The sequence below is a fragment of the Ursus maritimus genome, unplaced genomic scaffold, assembly GCF_017311325.1.
Source record: "Ursus maritimus isolate PB19 unplaced genomic scaffold, ASM1731132v1 scaffold_13, whole genome shotgun sequence".
NCBI classification, from domain to species: Eukaryota; Metazoa; Chordata; class Mammalia; order Carnivora; family Ursidae; genus Ursus; species Ursus maritimus.
This window is the reverse complement of record NW_024423675.1, coordinates 51837778-51856387: the sequence shown is the minus strand read 5'-3', so window position 1 is coordinate 51856387 and position 18610 is coordinate 51837778. Positions and strand designations below refer to the sequence as shown.

The window sequence follows — 18610 nt, the reverse complement described above, 5'->3', positions numbered from 1 at the left end:
CAAAAATCTTACCCCCCACCTTTTTTTTTTTTTTTTTTTTTGGAATTTGTCTAAAAGCAGCTTTAGTCTTCTGGGGTGCAGGACGGACAGTCACCTAACTACAAAAGTTGAGGCAGTGACCTGCAATTCAAACTGCTTCTTAAATCGCTTCGAGCCAAGCAAACCCAACAGTCTTGTCTTCTTCCCACTTCACCTTCACATCTCATGTGGCCGATGCCACCAATTTCTGAGCCCTTCAGGGACTCTGTGGAGCACATTGGGTTGATTCTTTGAGAGCTTTTCTGCTACCAGTTTAGAATTTGGCTGTCCCCAGTCTGTTAATATGATCTTCATCCAGCTCTCCTCTAACTTCATGCCTATTTTGTTGTTGTCTTCTCCTTCCTTCCTCCCGTTTTTGTGGGTAGATCCCCGATACTGCATTTCAGAGGGGTTTAAGGAAGTCAGTGAAATTCGATGTGTTTCACCGATCCTCAACCTTTTCTGAGAAGTTGGGAACCAAATGCCTTCAAGACTTCCTTCCACCCAGGTCCTCTATGATTCTGTGATGTCTGTTTAACATTATAAGGGAATGTGTCGCCCATAGTCTGTATGTGGAGACTCACCCGCATCTCCCCATACATGTCCAGGATTTTATCCTTGACTTTAAGCTGTTCCTCCTGGTCAATGTCACGGATGCTGAGGACTCTGGTCCTGTGCTGGCGGAACTGATGGACCTCCTCCGCCTTCTGCATTGCCTGGTGCTGGTTCAAGTCATCGGTTTGTAGCACAGGGTCAGTGTACATCGTTTTTCTATGAGAACATCCAAAGAGATGCATGAATCATTCTGGAATGCTGGAATGAACGTTACTTTAGAATTCAAATAATTTAAAATCGTATGGACAGTGTGGTGGTCTGAATCCAATCAAATATTAGGAATAGAAAGGATAAACTATTATTTTTTGATGGGCTAGGCTCATTTTATCGGGTCACTAATATTTTTAGGAAGAAATTCTAGGAAAATACCAGTAAAATAAGATGCTTCCTCTGATGAGGTGTTTGTAGAATTGGTGTTGGAAAGTATGAGAATATTTGGAGGCTTTTCCTTTTTTAATTTATGCAGCTAAATAATGTGGAAAATATTTTCAAACTTATAAAATGCTTGAGTAACTATCTTTGTCTGTTAATCCTATTCTCTGGTTCTTGATAAAATTGAACCTACTTAAATAATGCCAGCAGGTGTAGTGGGAATTTTCTGCTGCTCAACTCACCCGAATCAGCTTACAAATTAAATCTTTACAGAAAATATTCAAATGATTCTATGATTGACTTAATAGAACATTTGCTAAATTTGAGATGTAAAATCGTGTACTTCTAAAAATGTGAATACACTGAAGTATATTAAGCATTAAGTTCAAATTTTTAGTTGTCTCACAACTGCTTATTAATGTATCCAAAATTCTATGAACACAGATGTCTGCATTAATCATGTTTATTAAAACTTACCGTACATATTGAGTTACGTTTACACATTCTAGCGCTTTTCGAATAAGTCGTGGAGACGTTTCCAAAATTGTTGGGGATCGTGAACGAGGCCCTGTCAAAAAAATAAGTCCTAGACTTTCAAAAACAAATCAACACCCACTACATGACTGGTATATCTTATTTTAATTAAAAAATAGTATCTTTTGTTTAAAAAAAACCATCGATTAGACTTGTCTAATTTAATATGATTTTAATGTTACTCAATGCGACTTTATTAAAATGTAATTGTATTCCATATTTATCCTCTAGCTGGTGTTACTATACTTAGAGTTACATGAAGGAGATGGCAAAGTGAATATACTCTGTAAGAAGAGTAACAATGTTACCGTGATGGTAGTTAAATGACAGTGGAGACAAGAAGTAAAAGTCATACTGTATTTCATCGTAAACAAATTAAATGACCCAATATTTAAAACACTTCATCTAGGGGTAAAAGCCATCATAAGCACTATGGGGGGTGGGATATAAAAATATTTAAGACGACTACTTCAAGAAACTTGTACGTCCAGTGGAACAGGCAATATATAGCAGGTAAACACTGAAAATCAAGTTAGCAGGAAATTTCTACTCCTTAAACTCATACGAACCCACAAGAACAAACTTTAAAAAGAGACTTTAGAGTCTATAATATTAGCCATTCAGTCTTTCCAGGACATTTAATCTCCTTTTTAAAACCTTGTTGGAATATAATTTATGTGCCCTAAAATTCACCCTTTATAAAGTGCAATTCAATGCTTTTTCATAAGTTTACAGAGTTGTGCGACCAGCACCCAAGTGTCAGGACCCCTCTCACTCCTGAGAGCTTTTTCTGTACCCTTGCTTAATAAACTTCTGTCACTTTAATCACTAAAACAAAACAAAACAAAACAAAAAAACAAAAACAAAAACAAAAAAACCGACTCCCATTCTCCACATAAAATCTCCTGTGTCTTTTACAGCCCTTCTCCATTCCCACCACAAATCGTGGGCAGCCATTGAAGCACTTTGTCTCTATAGATTTGTCTTTCTTGGACATTCCATGTAACTAAAAATGACATCTAAGTTTTTAAGAAACGGTCAAATCATAGTGTTTTGATTATTGTTAGCTTCACAATAAATTCTGAAAACATGAAGTAAAAATCCTCCCCCCCTTGGTTCTTTATCAAAATTATTTTGGTCATTCCTTGTCTTTTGCATTTCCAAGTAAGTTTTGGAATCAGGTTGCTAAATTCTACAAAATGTCTACTAGAATTTTGATAGGGACTATGTCGAATTTATACATCAATGTGGGGAGAAATGCCATCTGACCATATTGAGTCTTCTAATAAGAGCATGGACTAGTCTTCCTCTTTCTTTAGATTTTTAAAAATTTCCTTTAGTGACATTTTGTAGTTTTCGGTATATAAGTCTTGCACTTTTGTTAAATTTATTTCCATACATTTATTACTGACATTACTGTGAATGAAATAGTCTTAATTTCCTTTTTCGACTGATACTATGTAGAAATGAAAGCAAGTTTTGTATATTAATCTTGTATCTTGTTCTTTTTCTTTAGTAATATGCCTTCAGAGTTTTGATATGTTTTTTAATTGATTGTTTTTCAGTTTATTAGTGCTTTTTGGGAGGGGCTATGTCAAGTCCTCACTTTGCCATCAAGAGGTCTCACGCCCCATGGATATTTGAGCTTGCTTTTTACACGTGGTTGTGATAGCCTCCAGCAATATTGGAAAGGGCTTAATTTATAAGAACTTGTTAGAAGTGATCACTCATTCAGAATATAATCTAATATAAGCCTTTAAAAAAACATTAATTAAACATACAAATTAATTTTTCATTTTTTGAAAATACATGAAGACATGGTACATGTGAAAAAACAAAATATCCCAACTCAACTCTATGATGAAAACATAAATTCAATCATGTCTTTCATTTTATAACATAAAATGTTCCTGAAGAATTGACATTTTACAATATGTCTTTTAGAAACCAGGGTCCAATAACTTTCCTTTTTTCATTGTGATGACTGCGGGATCTTAGATTTCTAAAGTTCATTTGCTTGTCTTATGAACACACCTACTTATGCTGGCTATATTTTTGGCATTTCAAACAGGAGTTGTTTCTATAAGACACTAACTCTGCTGACTTTGACTGGAAAGATAATACTTACTGATTAATTAGATATTTGTGTTTTCTTGCCTCCTGCCAAATAACATATATATAAACAAAAGAGGATGCGGGAAAGGGGCAGAGAAGGTTAACCTTCATGTTCTGCTACAAAACTCTGTTTTGTCGGAATAAGGTGTGAGTGTATTATGGCAGCCTTGTACCTCTAAAATAGTGTAGCCCAAATTGTGTGTGTGTGTGTGTGTGTGTGTGTCTGTACCATCCTCTGTCTGCAAACTGGCCCTCTATGGGATAAATTCTGAAAGTGAGAATATGCATTTAGAAATATCTTTATAGCAATTGGTCATTACTGGGTTCATTTTATTACATTTGACAAAAGTTTCAGCTTCCAACAGACTAGGAGAGAAAACTTACTTCATCATAGGTAGTCTAGAAATTGCTGTTCAGGCCATAGTGATTGTGAAGCCTGGGGAAAAGATGTGGGAATAAAGGCAAAGATCATCTGCAACTTTTGGAAGAGGCATTTTCTAGAGGCTCCCAGAGATAAAAGGGAAATAGAGAGCAATGTTTAGACTGTTGAACTTGATGATGGCTTTGGTATTGAGGAAGAATGCTTAGGTGTGAAATCCATAATGATATTGTTTACATATGCCCTCTGGTACTACCAAGGAAATTGTTCTAATTACCTATTATATGAAAATAGGGAAAAAATAGGAAGTAGCAAGAATAAGGTAGGTTTGGTTTGGTTTGGTTTTTAAAAATTTTATTTATTTATTAGGGGGAGAGAGAGACAGCATGAGTGAGGTGAAGGGCAGAGGGAGAAACAGACTCCCCGCTGAGCAGGGAGCCTGATGCGGGACTCCATCCTGGGACTCTGGGATCATGACCTGAGCCAAAGGCAGACGCTTAACCAACTGAGCCACCCAAGAGTCCAAGAATAATGTAGTTTTGTGGGAACCACAAATATCTATTGAATACAAAGGCCAGATCTTGCAAAGCTCTCACAGGGTCTGTAATCTCTTGTGGGTGATGCTTCTCCAGGAGCGAGGGCCAATATGGGACACCAACAGCAGAGGTGGGAGCAGCACATGGGGTTCCAGAGAATAGCTGGACAACCAGACCCACGGTTCTCCAGCAGGATTCCTTCTACAATCCCAGTACTCAGAGTCCATGGCCGTGTTTCAGTGCTGTAGGCTGTTCTCCAAACCCGACTGCACACCTCTTCTTGGAGGGAGAAGGGGTCAACTTTTCTTGATATTGTGTGATTAAATTTATATGTAGTATATTTTTCATATTATTTTATTATATATACATTATTTATATTAGATAAAAGTGATAATAAAACACATTTCAGAATGAGTTAGAGACATTTTCGCTTGAGGACAGGCCACTTTGGCCCCAGTCCTCCATTCCCACTCAAGTTTACCTTTCCTCCCTGTTTCCTGCCCCCTCCTTCACAGTGATGTGAACTTTAATAGAAAGGTGTGAAGACTGATGGCCAAAAGTGTGAAGAAATGAGGAGCAGGAGAGCTGACACAGAAGTGGTCCTTCCCCACACCAGTCTGGGGCTCTGGGCAAAAAATAGACTCTATACCATGACTGCAGGTCAAAAGAAAATACATCATGTAGCCTATGATAGGTAAAACAAAAAGGATCTGTGTTTGGTAACATTGCAATTTTATTTTTAGTGTTTGTAGACACAGAGAAGTCTACAAAAGTACACCTGCTATGGGGATTTTTTTTTTTTTTTTTGGTCCACTTGTATATTTAAGATAATTACTGAGTGATGAGGTCCTTGAGCAGATTATCTACTCTGATAAGCAAAATGAAGACCTATGAATCCAAAATACTAGTTTTTCTATGCTATAACCCTATGTATCACATGTGTTTGTTAGTGTCTTTTCCAGAATTTTTATTTCCAAGTACCTATTTTTCTTACAAATGAGAATAATACTTACTGATTTCCTTCCGCACACTCTGCTCTTCCTTCCCCGCTGGGGACGTTCCTCCACTTTCGCTGCTCCCCGATTTGGACAGATCCTTCAAGCCCTTGCCCATTTGCCACTTCTTCCACAGCATGCTCCCCGATGGTATGATATCTTTGCTCTCGGAACTCACGGAACTCTTTGTGTCGGACTCTTTTGTGGAGCTTGAGGACGTTTCAACTACAACATGACATGTGTGTTACCGAAGACAAACTTGCATTCTATAAAATCGTATGCAGAAAGTAACGAGGGCTTTGGGGAGCCAGGTTTGGAGCGGACTGGAAAGCTTTGCCACCTCCAACCACAGCACTAGCAAAAACAATCATTGGTAGCCTCAGAAAACATTGCGGATGGCCCAGAAACACAAGTGTGTCCAGAGGCATCTCAGGGTATGAACACATCACATAGAAATAGAGGCTTTTGGGAGGTGAGACACTGCAAATGGAAATGGGATGTCTGAACCTTGGGGCCACTGCTAGGGTGGGCCCTGGAGGAAATACAACCTGCCTTGTGTGGGAAATGTATGTGACTGGGGTTCTCCTCTCTGGAGAGGGAGCCCTGTGTCTAGGCACTTGTCTAAAATTATCTTAAAATAGACCTGAAAAGAGCTCTTGTTTCTGAAGTTGCAAAGCTGGAAAGTTTTTCCTTAACGCTATAATTCTACTCCCACTGTTCTAGATCTTTATGCCTGGGGGGAAAAAACTGTGTAAAACCTACCACAACTTCCACATTATGCAGACATTTCCTCTCCTATTTATCAATTGCAGATAATTTAATTAATGTTATATTCTGCTTTGAATAAAAGGTGATAATAGGTTAGTGCTTTAAAGCATGGAGAAATGAAATAAATACATTTTAAAATATTATTAAAATTGATGTACCCCTAGAGCAAAATGGATCAAGAAAAAAGAAATTAAAATCTATTCCAGGAAGTTTAACTTAGATAAAATAGACAAATTTCTTATAAAACACACCTTACCAATCCCAACACAAGAAGAGTTAGAACAGCTTAATAGTGAGGGATAGAAAGTATATACAGTATGAGTCCAAATATATGAAGTTCAAGAACAGGAAAATGAAAACAGGGTAATAGAGGTCAGACTATTTGTCCCTTGAGGGACAAAATGGCTGAGGAGAGGGGGATGAGGAAGACTTTGGGGATGTTTAAGTGTTTTATACCTTGATCCAAATGGTGGTTCCTGAGTGTATACATATGTAAAAATTTGTCAAGCTGTACAATGAATATTTGTGTCTTTATTGCATGAATGTTACAGGACAAGGTCAGCCTCTTTTGAGCCTTGTTCTCCACTAGGCCTTGTCCTTGGCTTGCGAATCCCACTTTTAGCAAAAAATCCTGCTAGACTAATTTATCAAGAATCCCACCCTCCCTGCTTTGATATCCAGTCCAGCTCCTCTCTTCCTCTACCCTCAATACCTAACCAAGTTTTCTGGATAACTTTCCACCCAGTCCCTGCCTAGTCACTATAAAACCCCACTTGTCCCTGCTGTATTCAAAGTTGAATTCAAACTCTCTCCTACTGCAACAGACTTGACTCCTATTGCAATAGTCTTGAATAGTCTTCCTTGCCATTTTTAACAAGTGTCCAATGCAACATTCTTCTTTTGCATATAACTTCATACATTTTTTAAAACAATAATAAAACCTAATAAAATAATAAAATTCAAAATAATAAAATGATAGAATCATAATAAAACCTATTCACCTTTGTATTCTTAATGTGACATTAGACTTTAACACTTAGAAAAGTGAGTACTTCAGGAGCTAGAAATATTTCAAATTCCAATCCTATCACTTTTTAGATGCAAACTCGGAAGAGTTTGGTGACTCTCTGACCATGAGCAGTATCTACCTCATAGTTGCTGTGGGTTAAAAGGAGATAATAAACAAAAAGTGTTGTGAAGAGTACCCACCCCAGGAAACAAAATCAGGGCGATATTTGTCGTTTATACTCTTTATATGGAAAGTTAAGGGGCATTATCTTTATAACAATCATTGAATTATGTTCCTGAGGATGTAAACATGGAAAAGCATGGTTGGGGATGTTAACACCTTCGGCCTTCCCCGGGCATCCCAGTGAAGTTATAGATGGGGGCAGTCAAGGATTAGTAAGAGGCGCTCTGGGGTTGTGGAGAGCTGTCTGCAAGCTGGCCCTGTCCCTGGGTATCTTGTGAATTTAGCCAATTGTAGAGCAAATTATTCTGGGCCCTTGTCCTTATTGGCAAGTTGGAAATCATATTATAGGTTACAGATTATAGTGGATTCATGTGAGTGTTCAATGAAATAATTAGTGTTTTCAGTTGTAGGCCCATGACAATCACTCAATAAAAGCAGTTAGCTTTATCTTACCGCTATTGTGTATAGTTATTCTGACTAGAAAGGTGCCAGATTAACAGTCATGGGCCGGCCTTCAAGTTCACACACCGTTACCTTTGAACTAGACTGCATTCTTATTTCTGGTTTCATCTTTTCTTAAAGGGAGAAAACCATACCTACTTGGGGAAAAAGCAAAGGTCTGCCTGACTAAATAAATAAATAAACAAATAAAATTCAGAATCTATTTCCCTATCCTGTAAGATGCTCTGTGTTTTGGATGCAAGGCACAGCTCCGTGCTGTGAGGAGCTGGGCCAGGGCTCACTGACCTTCCTCCTGCGCTTTGGTCTGGCTGTCAGACACAGGCGTGCTGTCCGCAGCTGGTACTTTCTTAATGAACTGGCTGAGGTAACGCAGGCGAGCCTGGGAAGCCTAAAGAACAAACACTATCAACGAACAGTCCAGGCAACAACATTTAAGGAATCCATGAGAGAAACAGGAAAGAGTAAATGAATACGGCAGTTTGAACTAGGCCAGCTCTTATTAGCCAATAACCTCAAATTCTGAGCCATCCACAATTCTGACAGTATTTCTGAGAACCAATGAGGAAGTAGTCCTAAAACGAACACACAAGGCAGGCAGCCTTAGACCCAGTTGCTCCTGGACCTTTTTCATCAGGCTTAATAACCCTGAGTGGGGACATGAAGCACATATGGGTAATAACGGCTCGCTGTAGTGATGATTCTTACATAAAATACAGTAGGGAGGAGACGTGAAGAATGCGCATCCCACAAGGGGCAGGACAGGCTTTCGTCCACTCAAGGCTATTCAAAGTCCATGAAAACACATATTAAGTATGTTTATGCTTTCTTACTTGGGAATGTGAGGACAGGCATGGATACAGCCCACACTACGTGAAAGAATGAGGGAACCCATAATTTGGGCCAATAAGTGGTACCATTATGTGCTTTGTTTTTGAGAGTCATCTGGTATCAGTCATCTGCACAACATTTCACAATGTGCTCAAATGTGGTCTAAACGTGTACCTGGTGAGTGTCTAACAAAATTCCAGATACCGTTCCTACAGGAAGGACCATGCATTTTCACCAACATGGCTCTTGCTTCAGAACAATGCCTAGGAATGGAAGTTAAAAAACAACTCTTCAAACTCAGGTGACCTTGATAGCTCTTCCTGGCTCAGTCATCTCCCAGGCTTGCTTCATGGCTCGGATTTCATCTGCTCGTTCGGTATCTTTTTTCACTTCAAAAAATTCTGCTTCATTGTGTTCAGTGACCAACCTCAAAATCCAGTAGGGTTTATTTGGGTCTTCTTGTTGAGGGTGAACAGTGGATATCTGATAAATAAAATAAAAACCTTTGGGTCAGGTGTTTTCCTCCATTCAAAAGGGTCTGGATTTTCGCCCATGATCCATAATTTCATTATTAAGTATTTACCCAGGAGAAATGAAAACACATGTTCACAAAAATACTTGGACAAAAAATTCATTACAGTCTCATATTCGTAAGAGCCCAAAAAAGGGAAACAATATAAATGTTTATCAATTGATGAAGAAACAAGTTATCATCTGTCCACATCATTGAACACTATTTAACAATACAAAGTAATAAAGTACTGATGTATACCACAATCCAGATGGATCTTACAGGTAGATGTCTTACTGAGATAAAGAAGCTGAGCACAAAAGAACACATCTTGCATGATTCATTTGTATGAAATTCCAGAACAGACAAAACAGCCGTCTGGGGTGAGGTGTGAAGATGACAGAATCCATTCCAAAGAGGTTTGAGGGAATCTCCAAGCTTATGCAAATGATCTACACTTCATACCTTGAGAGAGATTCGCAGATTACAGAGCGAATGCACTAGTCACAATTCATTGAATTGTACAATTAAGATTACTGCATTTCACTACAGGCAGATTTTATCTAAATCTATAAACAGGAAGGAAGGAAGGAAGGAAGGAAGGAAGGAAGGAAGGAAGGAAGGAAGGAAGGAAGAAGAAAGAAAGAAAGAAAGAAAGAAAGAAAGAAAGAAAGAAAGAAAGAAAGAAAGAAAGAAAGAAAAAGAAAATTCTAAATTACATTTGGGGTTACACTGTATCTCTTTATAAAAATTAGGGTAGGAATAGTTGATCATGTCCAGGTGTGGATATACTGGATATATACTCATTATGAAAGTTAACATTTTGATATCTTCTAGGATTATTTTCATTTTTATGAGCCATAGGACTTGAAATATCTAGATAAGTGAGGCTCATTGGTAGGGAGAGAGGCTTGAATCCAATGTGGTTAGTAGCACTTTACATATGATTGAGACAATGTCAATTACCCATGTTAAATAATGCAGATGGGGAAGCAGAGATCTGTAGGGCCACTGAATAATGTTCTTGTGGGCAGTTTGGTGTCAGTGTTACCGAAAAGATCTTGCTTTCTACAGTAGTCCCCTAATATTCAGATGAGAATTTAAATTTCACAAGTGGAAATTCTTTTATTTCTTCCCTTTATAACACAGTACAAAAGGTTTTATCATCTTTTATATTGCTTGATAAATGAGTTTATCAGAAATGTCTCTGGGATCAGGAAAGGGAGTATGATGAAGGATTTGAGGTGGGGGGAACCTGTAAGAGTTTATGGATTGAGTTAAGCTTCTTTGTTTTAAATGTCAATAATTTATTTTGTTGATAAGAATATTTTCTCAGTGCATTCAAATAATTGGTTTCTTAACACTAAATGATAAACTAGAGCTATATCTAGAAAAGCTAGCATTATATAGCTAACTTGTATAGCATTATCTGGAAGTTTCAAGGGAAACAAAGTGGTTGATTGAAACCACTTCACCTATGTTTTCTAACCAAACAATGTTAAAATAGCCTAATGTTAAACAGAAAACTGTATCTGGTCCTTTCAAATGTAATAATCCCTTAGTAGAGAAACTTCTTTTTTTTCTGTATCCATTTAGATATTACGTAAAAGGCATTTGGATTGTAAACTGTAGCTAGTGAAAACATAAGTAATGAAAATTTAAGAAGAAATTAGCTTTTCCACATGAAATAAAATCGATGATCAAATAAAATCAACATGATTATGGTGATTAAAGTAAAAATAAAGTATAATATCATAGTTGTCAGTTTCTTGTTTGGCACATGTATTAACACATTTTCAAACATGAGACAGTATAACACTAATGTCTACTAACCAACTGGCACAATATTAAGATTCCTAAAGCTTAGTTATTCATATCTTAAAAACCCAATTCCCATATGAATTCTGTAACCTAGCCTACACTTTGTGCTGCGCGAACTGATCCAAGCACCATCTTTTCCAGGATTCCCCAGAATTCAGGAGTACTTCAAAGTTAACTCAGGCTGAATCCCATGATTCCTTATTAAATGGTGGATCATCTGAACAAGCTTCTCATTTTTGATAATATATCCTCACATTCATCACAGTTTCGAAAAGAATGGAAGGCCACCATACATGTCCGTGTTTAGTTTTATCCAATCACGAATTTTCTGCGAAATTCCTTTTTCTTGACTTGGTACTTTTGCAAGCATTTTCATTTCTTCTTCATTTCTTTTTATGTACGTCAACCCTTCCAACTGCAGCTTTTCATTTTGACTTCCATCTAGAGGTATGTTGCCACACATTACAGGACTGAATTTACGGTAAGTGTCAGGAAGTAAGAAATCGTCAAGTACTATACGGACTTCTGTATCTGTAGCAATGTTTGTAACATTAGACCGTTTGGTTTTTGAGCTTATGTCTATCACGGTGTGTCTCACGTGTCTCTCATATCGTCCAGTGCCTGGGGATCCTATGCACTCTAACAGGACATCTGGCCAAAGATATTTACGCTCATGCAGCGTTAACGCTGAGGAGTTATTCCGAAGCCAACCGCCTTGATGAAGATCATTTCCCAAATGGAAGCTCTACAAGGTAGCCTGGGGTAGCAGATGAGGCTCAAACGGCCTGACACATTTTATACTGACAGCTTCCCAAATAGGGAGAGTCCACTCCAGGGAAATGACCGTAGTTTCTGAACACAAAAGCTCTGGCATTCTCCCCCTGTTTATCATGGTACTGACTGTCGCTACCTCAGGACAGGTGGGACTTCTTGCTCTTTCAATCACTAGTTCTTAACCCATTCTAACTTTAAGTGTACTTCCCCACGTTTGACTCACAAAATGCCCGGCTCCCTCTCATTTTTACTGCTTTAACAATGACATTTTGTGAAAACACGGGTGATACTAATTTTTGATAAAATTCCCCCACATTCATCCAGGGCCCTATGAAACAACCTCAGCATGAAAACTCACTTAGCACATGCTTACAGCTCAAAGGCAGCCCAGGAGCTGAGGAACTGGCTTCTAAGTAAGTTCAACTAATTTTCAGAGTAACTGAAGAGCCACCACACCCCCTTACTCCTCTGCCAACAATTGTGAGAATTTGGATACCTCTGCCTTTCACTGGCTTCATGTAGCCAATTAAGGCCTGAAGAGCGCCATTCTTGTATCAGTTGTAATAAATATAAATTAATTCTTTCCGTGGAAGCCACTTCTTTCCCCTGGAGACATTCCAGTGGATGAAGAGTCAGTTCTTCAATCCTATTAATGCAAAGCTTTGGGGCTGTTGTTCGTAATGTTTGAACTAAAGCCCAGGTTCTGTCTGTCATTAATACTCACCCTTGTAATCTTTTCTTGCTAAAGAGAGAAATTCTTTTTCTCCTCTGCTTTCTTGTCTTTGCCATAGCCCACTCAGCTTTAATCACCTGCTTTTGTTCTTCCGACTCCATCATACTTTGATCTGGGGATAAGCCCACCGGTATAACTGGCTATCAGGCTTGAACACCTTCAATGGGATAAGGAAGTAAGTTAAGCAGTACTTTGTTTAGTTGAAACTGGAACAATCTCAGCTGTCCCAGTGGCGCGTGCAGGCTTGTCCACAGTGCATAAAGAAAATGTGAGCATAGCTTCTTGTCAGTCAGGATGCCAGGGTCTGGAGAACTGGATTTTTCTTCTTCAACATGATTATCTTCAATTTCTGATTTATTCTGGGAATGTTTATGCCTATGAGGCATTTTCCCCTCACACTTGAAGTATGAATTAATACGATTTGATAAAAACTGGAATGACTCGGGATGCCTGGATGGCTCAGTAGTTTACACATCTGCCTTCGGCTTCACCTTTGGTCCATTTACCTCTTATTTTCCTTGTATGAAAACCTCTGTGTAGACTGATATAACTTATCCTCCAGTAATGCAGCTGCTTCTCTGCTTCCCACAAGACTTCTTACATCACAGACGGAGGCTGCAACTGTTCCTGCTGCCTTGGCAACCTGCCTCTTCCCAGCACTGACATTGACTAGGGTCAGCCTGCATCACTGAGTCCCAACACAAAGGGGAGAGCCCCAGCCAACGGTCCACCCCCCCATCAGTTCCATTCCACCCCTAGCAGAGGTCAGGTTAAGCTTCTTTATTTCACAATGTTTCCAAGGGTGGACTCCGACTGGGAAATTAAACTTCGGTGGGGTTCCTGGGTGGCTCAGTCGGTTAAGCATCCAACTCTTGGTCTCAGCTCAGGCCATGATCTCAGGGTCCTGAGATCCAACCCAGCATCAGGCTCTGCACTCAGCAGGAAGTCTGCTCAGGACTCTCTCTCCCTCTGTCCCTTGTCCCCACACACATGTGCACACGCACATACTCTCTTGCTAATGTAAATAAATAAAACCTTTTAAAAAAATTCAATCTTGGCAATGCAAGTGGACTTTTTTTCCACTACTGAAGTGTAGGACATGATCAGTATCTCTTCTCCTAACTTGTTAATTCCCCTTTATTGTCCTAGACTACTGGTACCAACATCCTATTCAGTTGCTTCAGCAGCAAACCTGGGAGGTGTCCTTTATTTCTTCTTGCTCCTTACCACCCACTTGGGATTAATAACAACATACACTGTTTGTTTCCTTGATAATTCTTTTTTTGTCCTCTTCCTTTCTCACCTGTACCTGGTACACCTTGCCCTCTTTTGCCTGGACTACTGCACTACTTTCTTGAACCATTCTCACCATCCCTAGTCTTTTTCCCTTTAAATGTATACCTCCAAAAGCTACCAGGGTATCTGAAATAAAAATCTGATCACCTCGATACATTTTTCTAACCTTCTATCCCCCATCTCTCCCCTAGACCAACTTAGCCTAAACAATGATCACAAATGCTGGGAAGATTTTTCCTCATAGGTATTTTGAGTTCATTGTTTTTAAATAACCTGAATTTGAGAATCTTTAGGCCTATGCTTGCACTCCTCAACTCTGCCCGCATGTCCTCTTCCTTACACCTAATCATTGTAATTTCCTACCTGGCCCTGAAGGAATTTGGAGTCATGACCTCTGGGCTGTAGATAGAGTCCCAGCCTCCTATTGAGGCTTAAAGGCCCTCTTCCTCCTGACTCTTTCTCACCCCTCCCGCCCCATCTCTCATACTTTAATGCTAGAAAAAAACAAAACAAAAAGCGACAAAGAAAACAAAACCCAGAAAAACAGAACACAGAGATTGTTTTCTTTTTCACCTTCGAATATCTTTGCTCACTGACTCAGGTCAGAATCCGGCTCCTCTAGGAGAAAGAGGCTAGAAGTAAGTACCTTTTCTCCCCACCACTTCACATGTAATATCTAACATTAAAACTCTCTGTTTACCTTCGGCCTCCTCCATTTGACTGCAAGTTCTTTGAAGATAGGAACTGTATTAATATTAATATTAGGATCCCAAAGCCCCAAAACAGTGTCTTACAGACACATATGTCTTAAAAGTTTGATTAATGATTTTTGATACTAAACTAGGAAAAGCAGTTTGCAGAAGGTGTCCAAGCAATGTCCTTAAGTTTATCTAGATGGTTGCTAGAATCAAGGAGACGGAATTTTTCAGTTTTGTCCTCGGAAGAGAGAAACAAGGGGGGACTCAATGAACATACATGTATTAAATGACTCCAGTAAGAAAGAGTACCACGCCCACCTGAGGTTCAAAGCGAGGGGCTTGTTTTTCTTTGGCTGTCTTGTCTTTCTCTGAAGACTTTTCTTTGCCTTTTCTTGTTGTTTTGGAAGTTCCTGAAGATTTTTGCCCCTCACTAATAGTATGGGAATCTGGGCTTCCCAAGGTAACTAATTCCTCATGTTTCTCTCCGTGAGCTAGAGAGACAGAAAAATGGAAACCAGTGAATCATAACAATAAAATCATGTCATGCAGGAGAAGGAGAGCAAGTCAAGAAAAAAGTTCTTAGTTTAAGATGTTTGGATTTCTTTTCTTTTTTAAAAAAATATTTTATAAAGATCTGTGTGACTTTCTTTTATAAAATTGAGAGCTAATTCACATACCACACACCACTGAAGTGTAGAAATCAGTAGGCTTTGATATATTTGTAAGGTTATGCAAAAATTATCACTATCTAATTTGTTTCCAGTCTGGATACTTTCAGTACATTTTCTTGCCTAATTTCCTTGGCCAGGATCTCCACTACAGTACTGAATTTGTTTATCTTTGCTATAATATGTATTATTCTCCTCTCTCTGCTTATTCGAAGGAGGATGTGAAGGGTTTTTTGCCTTATGTTCTAGTCATTCTTTCTAACAACCACATATTCAAGTGGCAGAGGAACAGATAACATTTGTTGAATCCCTACTATGTTTCATTCTTTTTTTTAATTCTCAAAGCACCCCAACAGGGCAGATTCAAGAATTTGCTTACATTTCCCCAACTGTTGTGAGTTGAATTAGGATTCAAACATGAGTTCAAAGGACATGTCAGCCCCTTTCAAAACTGGAGTCTGTAAGTCATCCTATTAGCAAAGTAAAATAGTAATTGTCAAGAATCCAGTTCTTATCGATGGCTTTGTGCCAGTTATCAGCTACTTTTGAATTAGGGCAGATCATCCTGCATGACTGCAAAAGGACTGTAAGGACCACAACTTTACAAGGGAGCAACTTGTCTTTCTGCCAACAATCCCAGTTGCTGAGTAGTGTTGTGCTAGGGAAAATTCTTTGGTCATATAATCAAATGACTTGGAGGTGAATCTTGGATCAGCCACTGAGTAGGTTCACTTTGGCAGCTTTATTACATTCTTTTGAATTTGTTTTCTTCTCTGTATAATGGAGATGTTAATACCATGCCCATGGGACTTACGAATAAACTACATGGGGCATTTAAAATAGGATCGTACCTGGTATCATACACTGGGTTTTTAAGATATTGACAATTGTCAGCTGGAATTGAATCTCAAACTGCTCCAATAAGTATTTCTGGGGCTTTCTTTTTCTTACTACCCGCAGGCCTTAGACTTTAAATCATATAAGCAGGTGTATTTGATTCCCTTCAAATTAACATATTCTAATATTCAAGTTTACATATGTGAGCACATAGTGCAGTGTCAGGCATACAGCAGGGGCACACCATCCTCTTCCTTTACACTATGAATATATAAAGTAAAATAATTTCCCTATTGTTCAATGGCATCAGCATAGTAACATTCTTTCCCATGAACCGCAAGTTCTCTAAAGGCCAGAATATCATTATATGCCTCATTTTGAACCCTAACTCCAGCTAGTATAATTCTGAACTCATAGCATGTATTCATGATCAGATTGTTCAACTTCAGTATGTGAAATTTTATAGGGAAACTGTATGTGTGGAGAGCATATGTATCAATAAGCACCATATATCAGTAAGGTGTAAGATATCCTACTAATTCAACACCTGTGAAAAACGTGACCTCACATTGTATATTCATGTAATTAGAAGAGCTCTAGAGTAAATGACCTCTGAAATAAGCTAATATACCCCTTGAAGAAAATAAATGCTCCGGTAGTATCTGTTGATGAAATGAACTTGAAAAGACCCTTAGCATTATGACTTTAGTTTTCCTCTTACACCACCTTACATTTATCCAGAATACAGTAGACAGAAATCTTCAGTGGATAATAAGACATAAAAATTACAGAAAACATATTTTTTATGATTAAAATTCAAGGTTTAGATTTATGTATCCAGGGACTAAATCCGGCTGAGATTTGAACATCAACATAATTTCTAAACTAGAATACTTGCTCAGGATAAGGTATACATTTACCAAGTGTGACAGCACTTGGTAAATGTAAACAGGAAAATCTTTAGATGATAGATGATAGATAGATGATAGATAGATAGATAGATAGATATAGATCAATAGCTAATCTCATCATGTGTGGTTTCTTCAAAGACCTTGAATTGGAAACACCATGCATACACTGTGCCTAAGAAAGAACAATATATTATTAATTAGAGTTAAGAAAATAGTGTGATAGTCCTGCTAATAAAATTGGGTGGGACTTGAAAACAAAGACTTTTGAGAATGATAAACAAAGTTCATATGTGACTTTGCAAATAGACTAGAACCTGAAAGGTGTAGGCAAGTAACATAAAAATATAACATATTGGCAAAAAGACTTTAAAATAACACACAACTAATTATATATGAAGGTAGATGATATCACCAAGTGTTACCTGGTCCAGATCCCCCAATTTCTATATCCTTAAGAAAAAGTCACCTGTCTCAGCAAGCAATTTTTACTAGAGCTTAGGTATTAAAATATACTAAAGGTGGCACTGTTGTCTCATGTTAACCAGAAGACAAGCTTCTTAAAAATTTATAACAGAAATATTCTGAGTTGAACATAGTTTTATTTCAGAACTTAGTTTTTTATCATGGGTTATAAAGATGTGAATTTTTAGAGAAAATTATAAATTTTATTTCTCATTGAAATTAAATGTTGAATTTAAATGAGTAAATGTGATATTTCCATTGAATTCAGGATGTACATAAAATTTTAAATTAGGATACCAATATACTAATGAAAAAAACCACTTGATTAATTTCTTCTTGATCTAAAGTATTTATAATTGAAAAAGTAAGCTAAACTAATCAGTGAAGACAATAGGGGGCACCTGGGTGGCTCATTCAGTGAAGCATCTGCCTTCAGCTTGGGTCATGATCCCAGGGTCCTGGGATTGAGCCCTCTGCCTCCCCCCCCACCCGGCTTGTGCTCTCTCTCTCTTGCTCACTTTCCCTCTCTCAAATAAGTAAATAAATAAACAAAAAAAAATTGAAGATTTTAGTAACAATTTTTCCAGAATACATCATACCTGGGAGCCGCTGCCTTCAGCTCAGGTCACCATCCCAGGAATCTGGGATCCAGCCCCACATCCCACATCGGGCCCCCTGCTCAGCAGGGAGTGTGCTTCTCCCTCTGCCTCTCCACCACCACCACACCCCCCCACCCCCAGCTTATGCTCTCTCTATTGCTCACTCTATCTCTCAAATAAATAAATAAAATCTTTTTAAAAAATTAAATAAAGTACATCATACCCTTAAAATTGAAGTTTGTAGGTCTTGAGTTGTGAATATAATTGACCCATGTAAGTTGACATATCGATATGTTTTCATTTAAACAAACTGGCTCCCTAAAAATCCACATTTATAAACATGATATTGTGAATTCAAAAGCTGCTTAACTTTCGTAAGATTGGCCAACATAGGCTTTCAAATAGAAAACAATTTCCTAGTTCATTTTAAATACAATTCAATTCTGAATTTATTTCCTGGCTGCTTTCAGCAGCAAATGTATGATA

The 18610-nt window shown here is 38.2% G+C and overlaps 1 protein-coding gene and 1 pseudogene across 1 annotated transcript in view; both read right to left on the bottom strand.

The window, feature by feature from the left end:
- Positions 1-18610, bottom strand: part of ADGB (androglobin) — a 157959-nt gene that overhangs the window by 9690 nt on the left and 129659 nt on the right. Inside the window, exons 30-35 of the mRNA XM_008695018.2 lie at positions 14966-15138; positions 9121-9297; positions 8272-8374; positions 5583-5789; positions 1483-1591; positions 603-789 (exon numbers count right to left, since the gene is read on the bottom strand). Coding sequence (XP_008693240.1) covers positions 603-789; positions 1483-1591; positions 5583-5789; positions 8272-8374; positions 9121-9297; positions 14966-15138 — 956 coding nt within the window. The remainder of the gene's footprint in view (positions 1-602; positions 790-1482; positions 1592-5582; positions 5790-8271; positions 8375-9120; positions 9298-14965; positions 15139-18610) is intronic.
- LOC103666960 lies at positions 11406-14025 on the bottom strand (annotated as a pseudogene).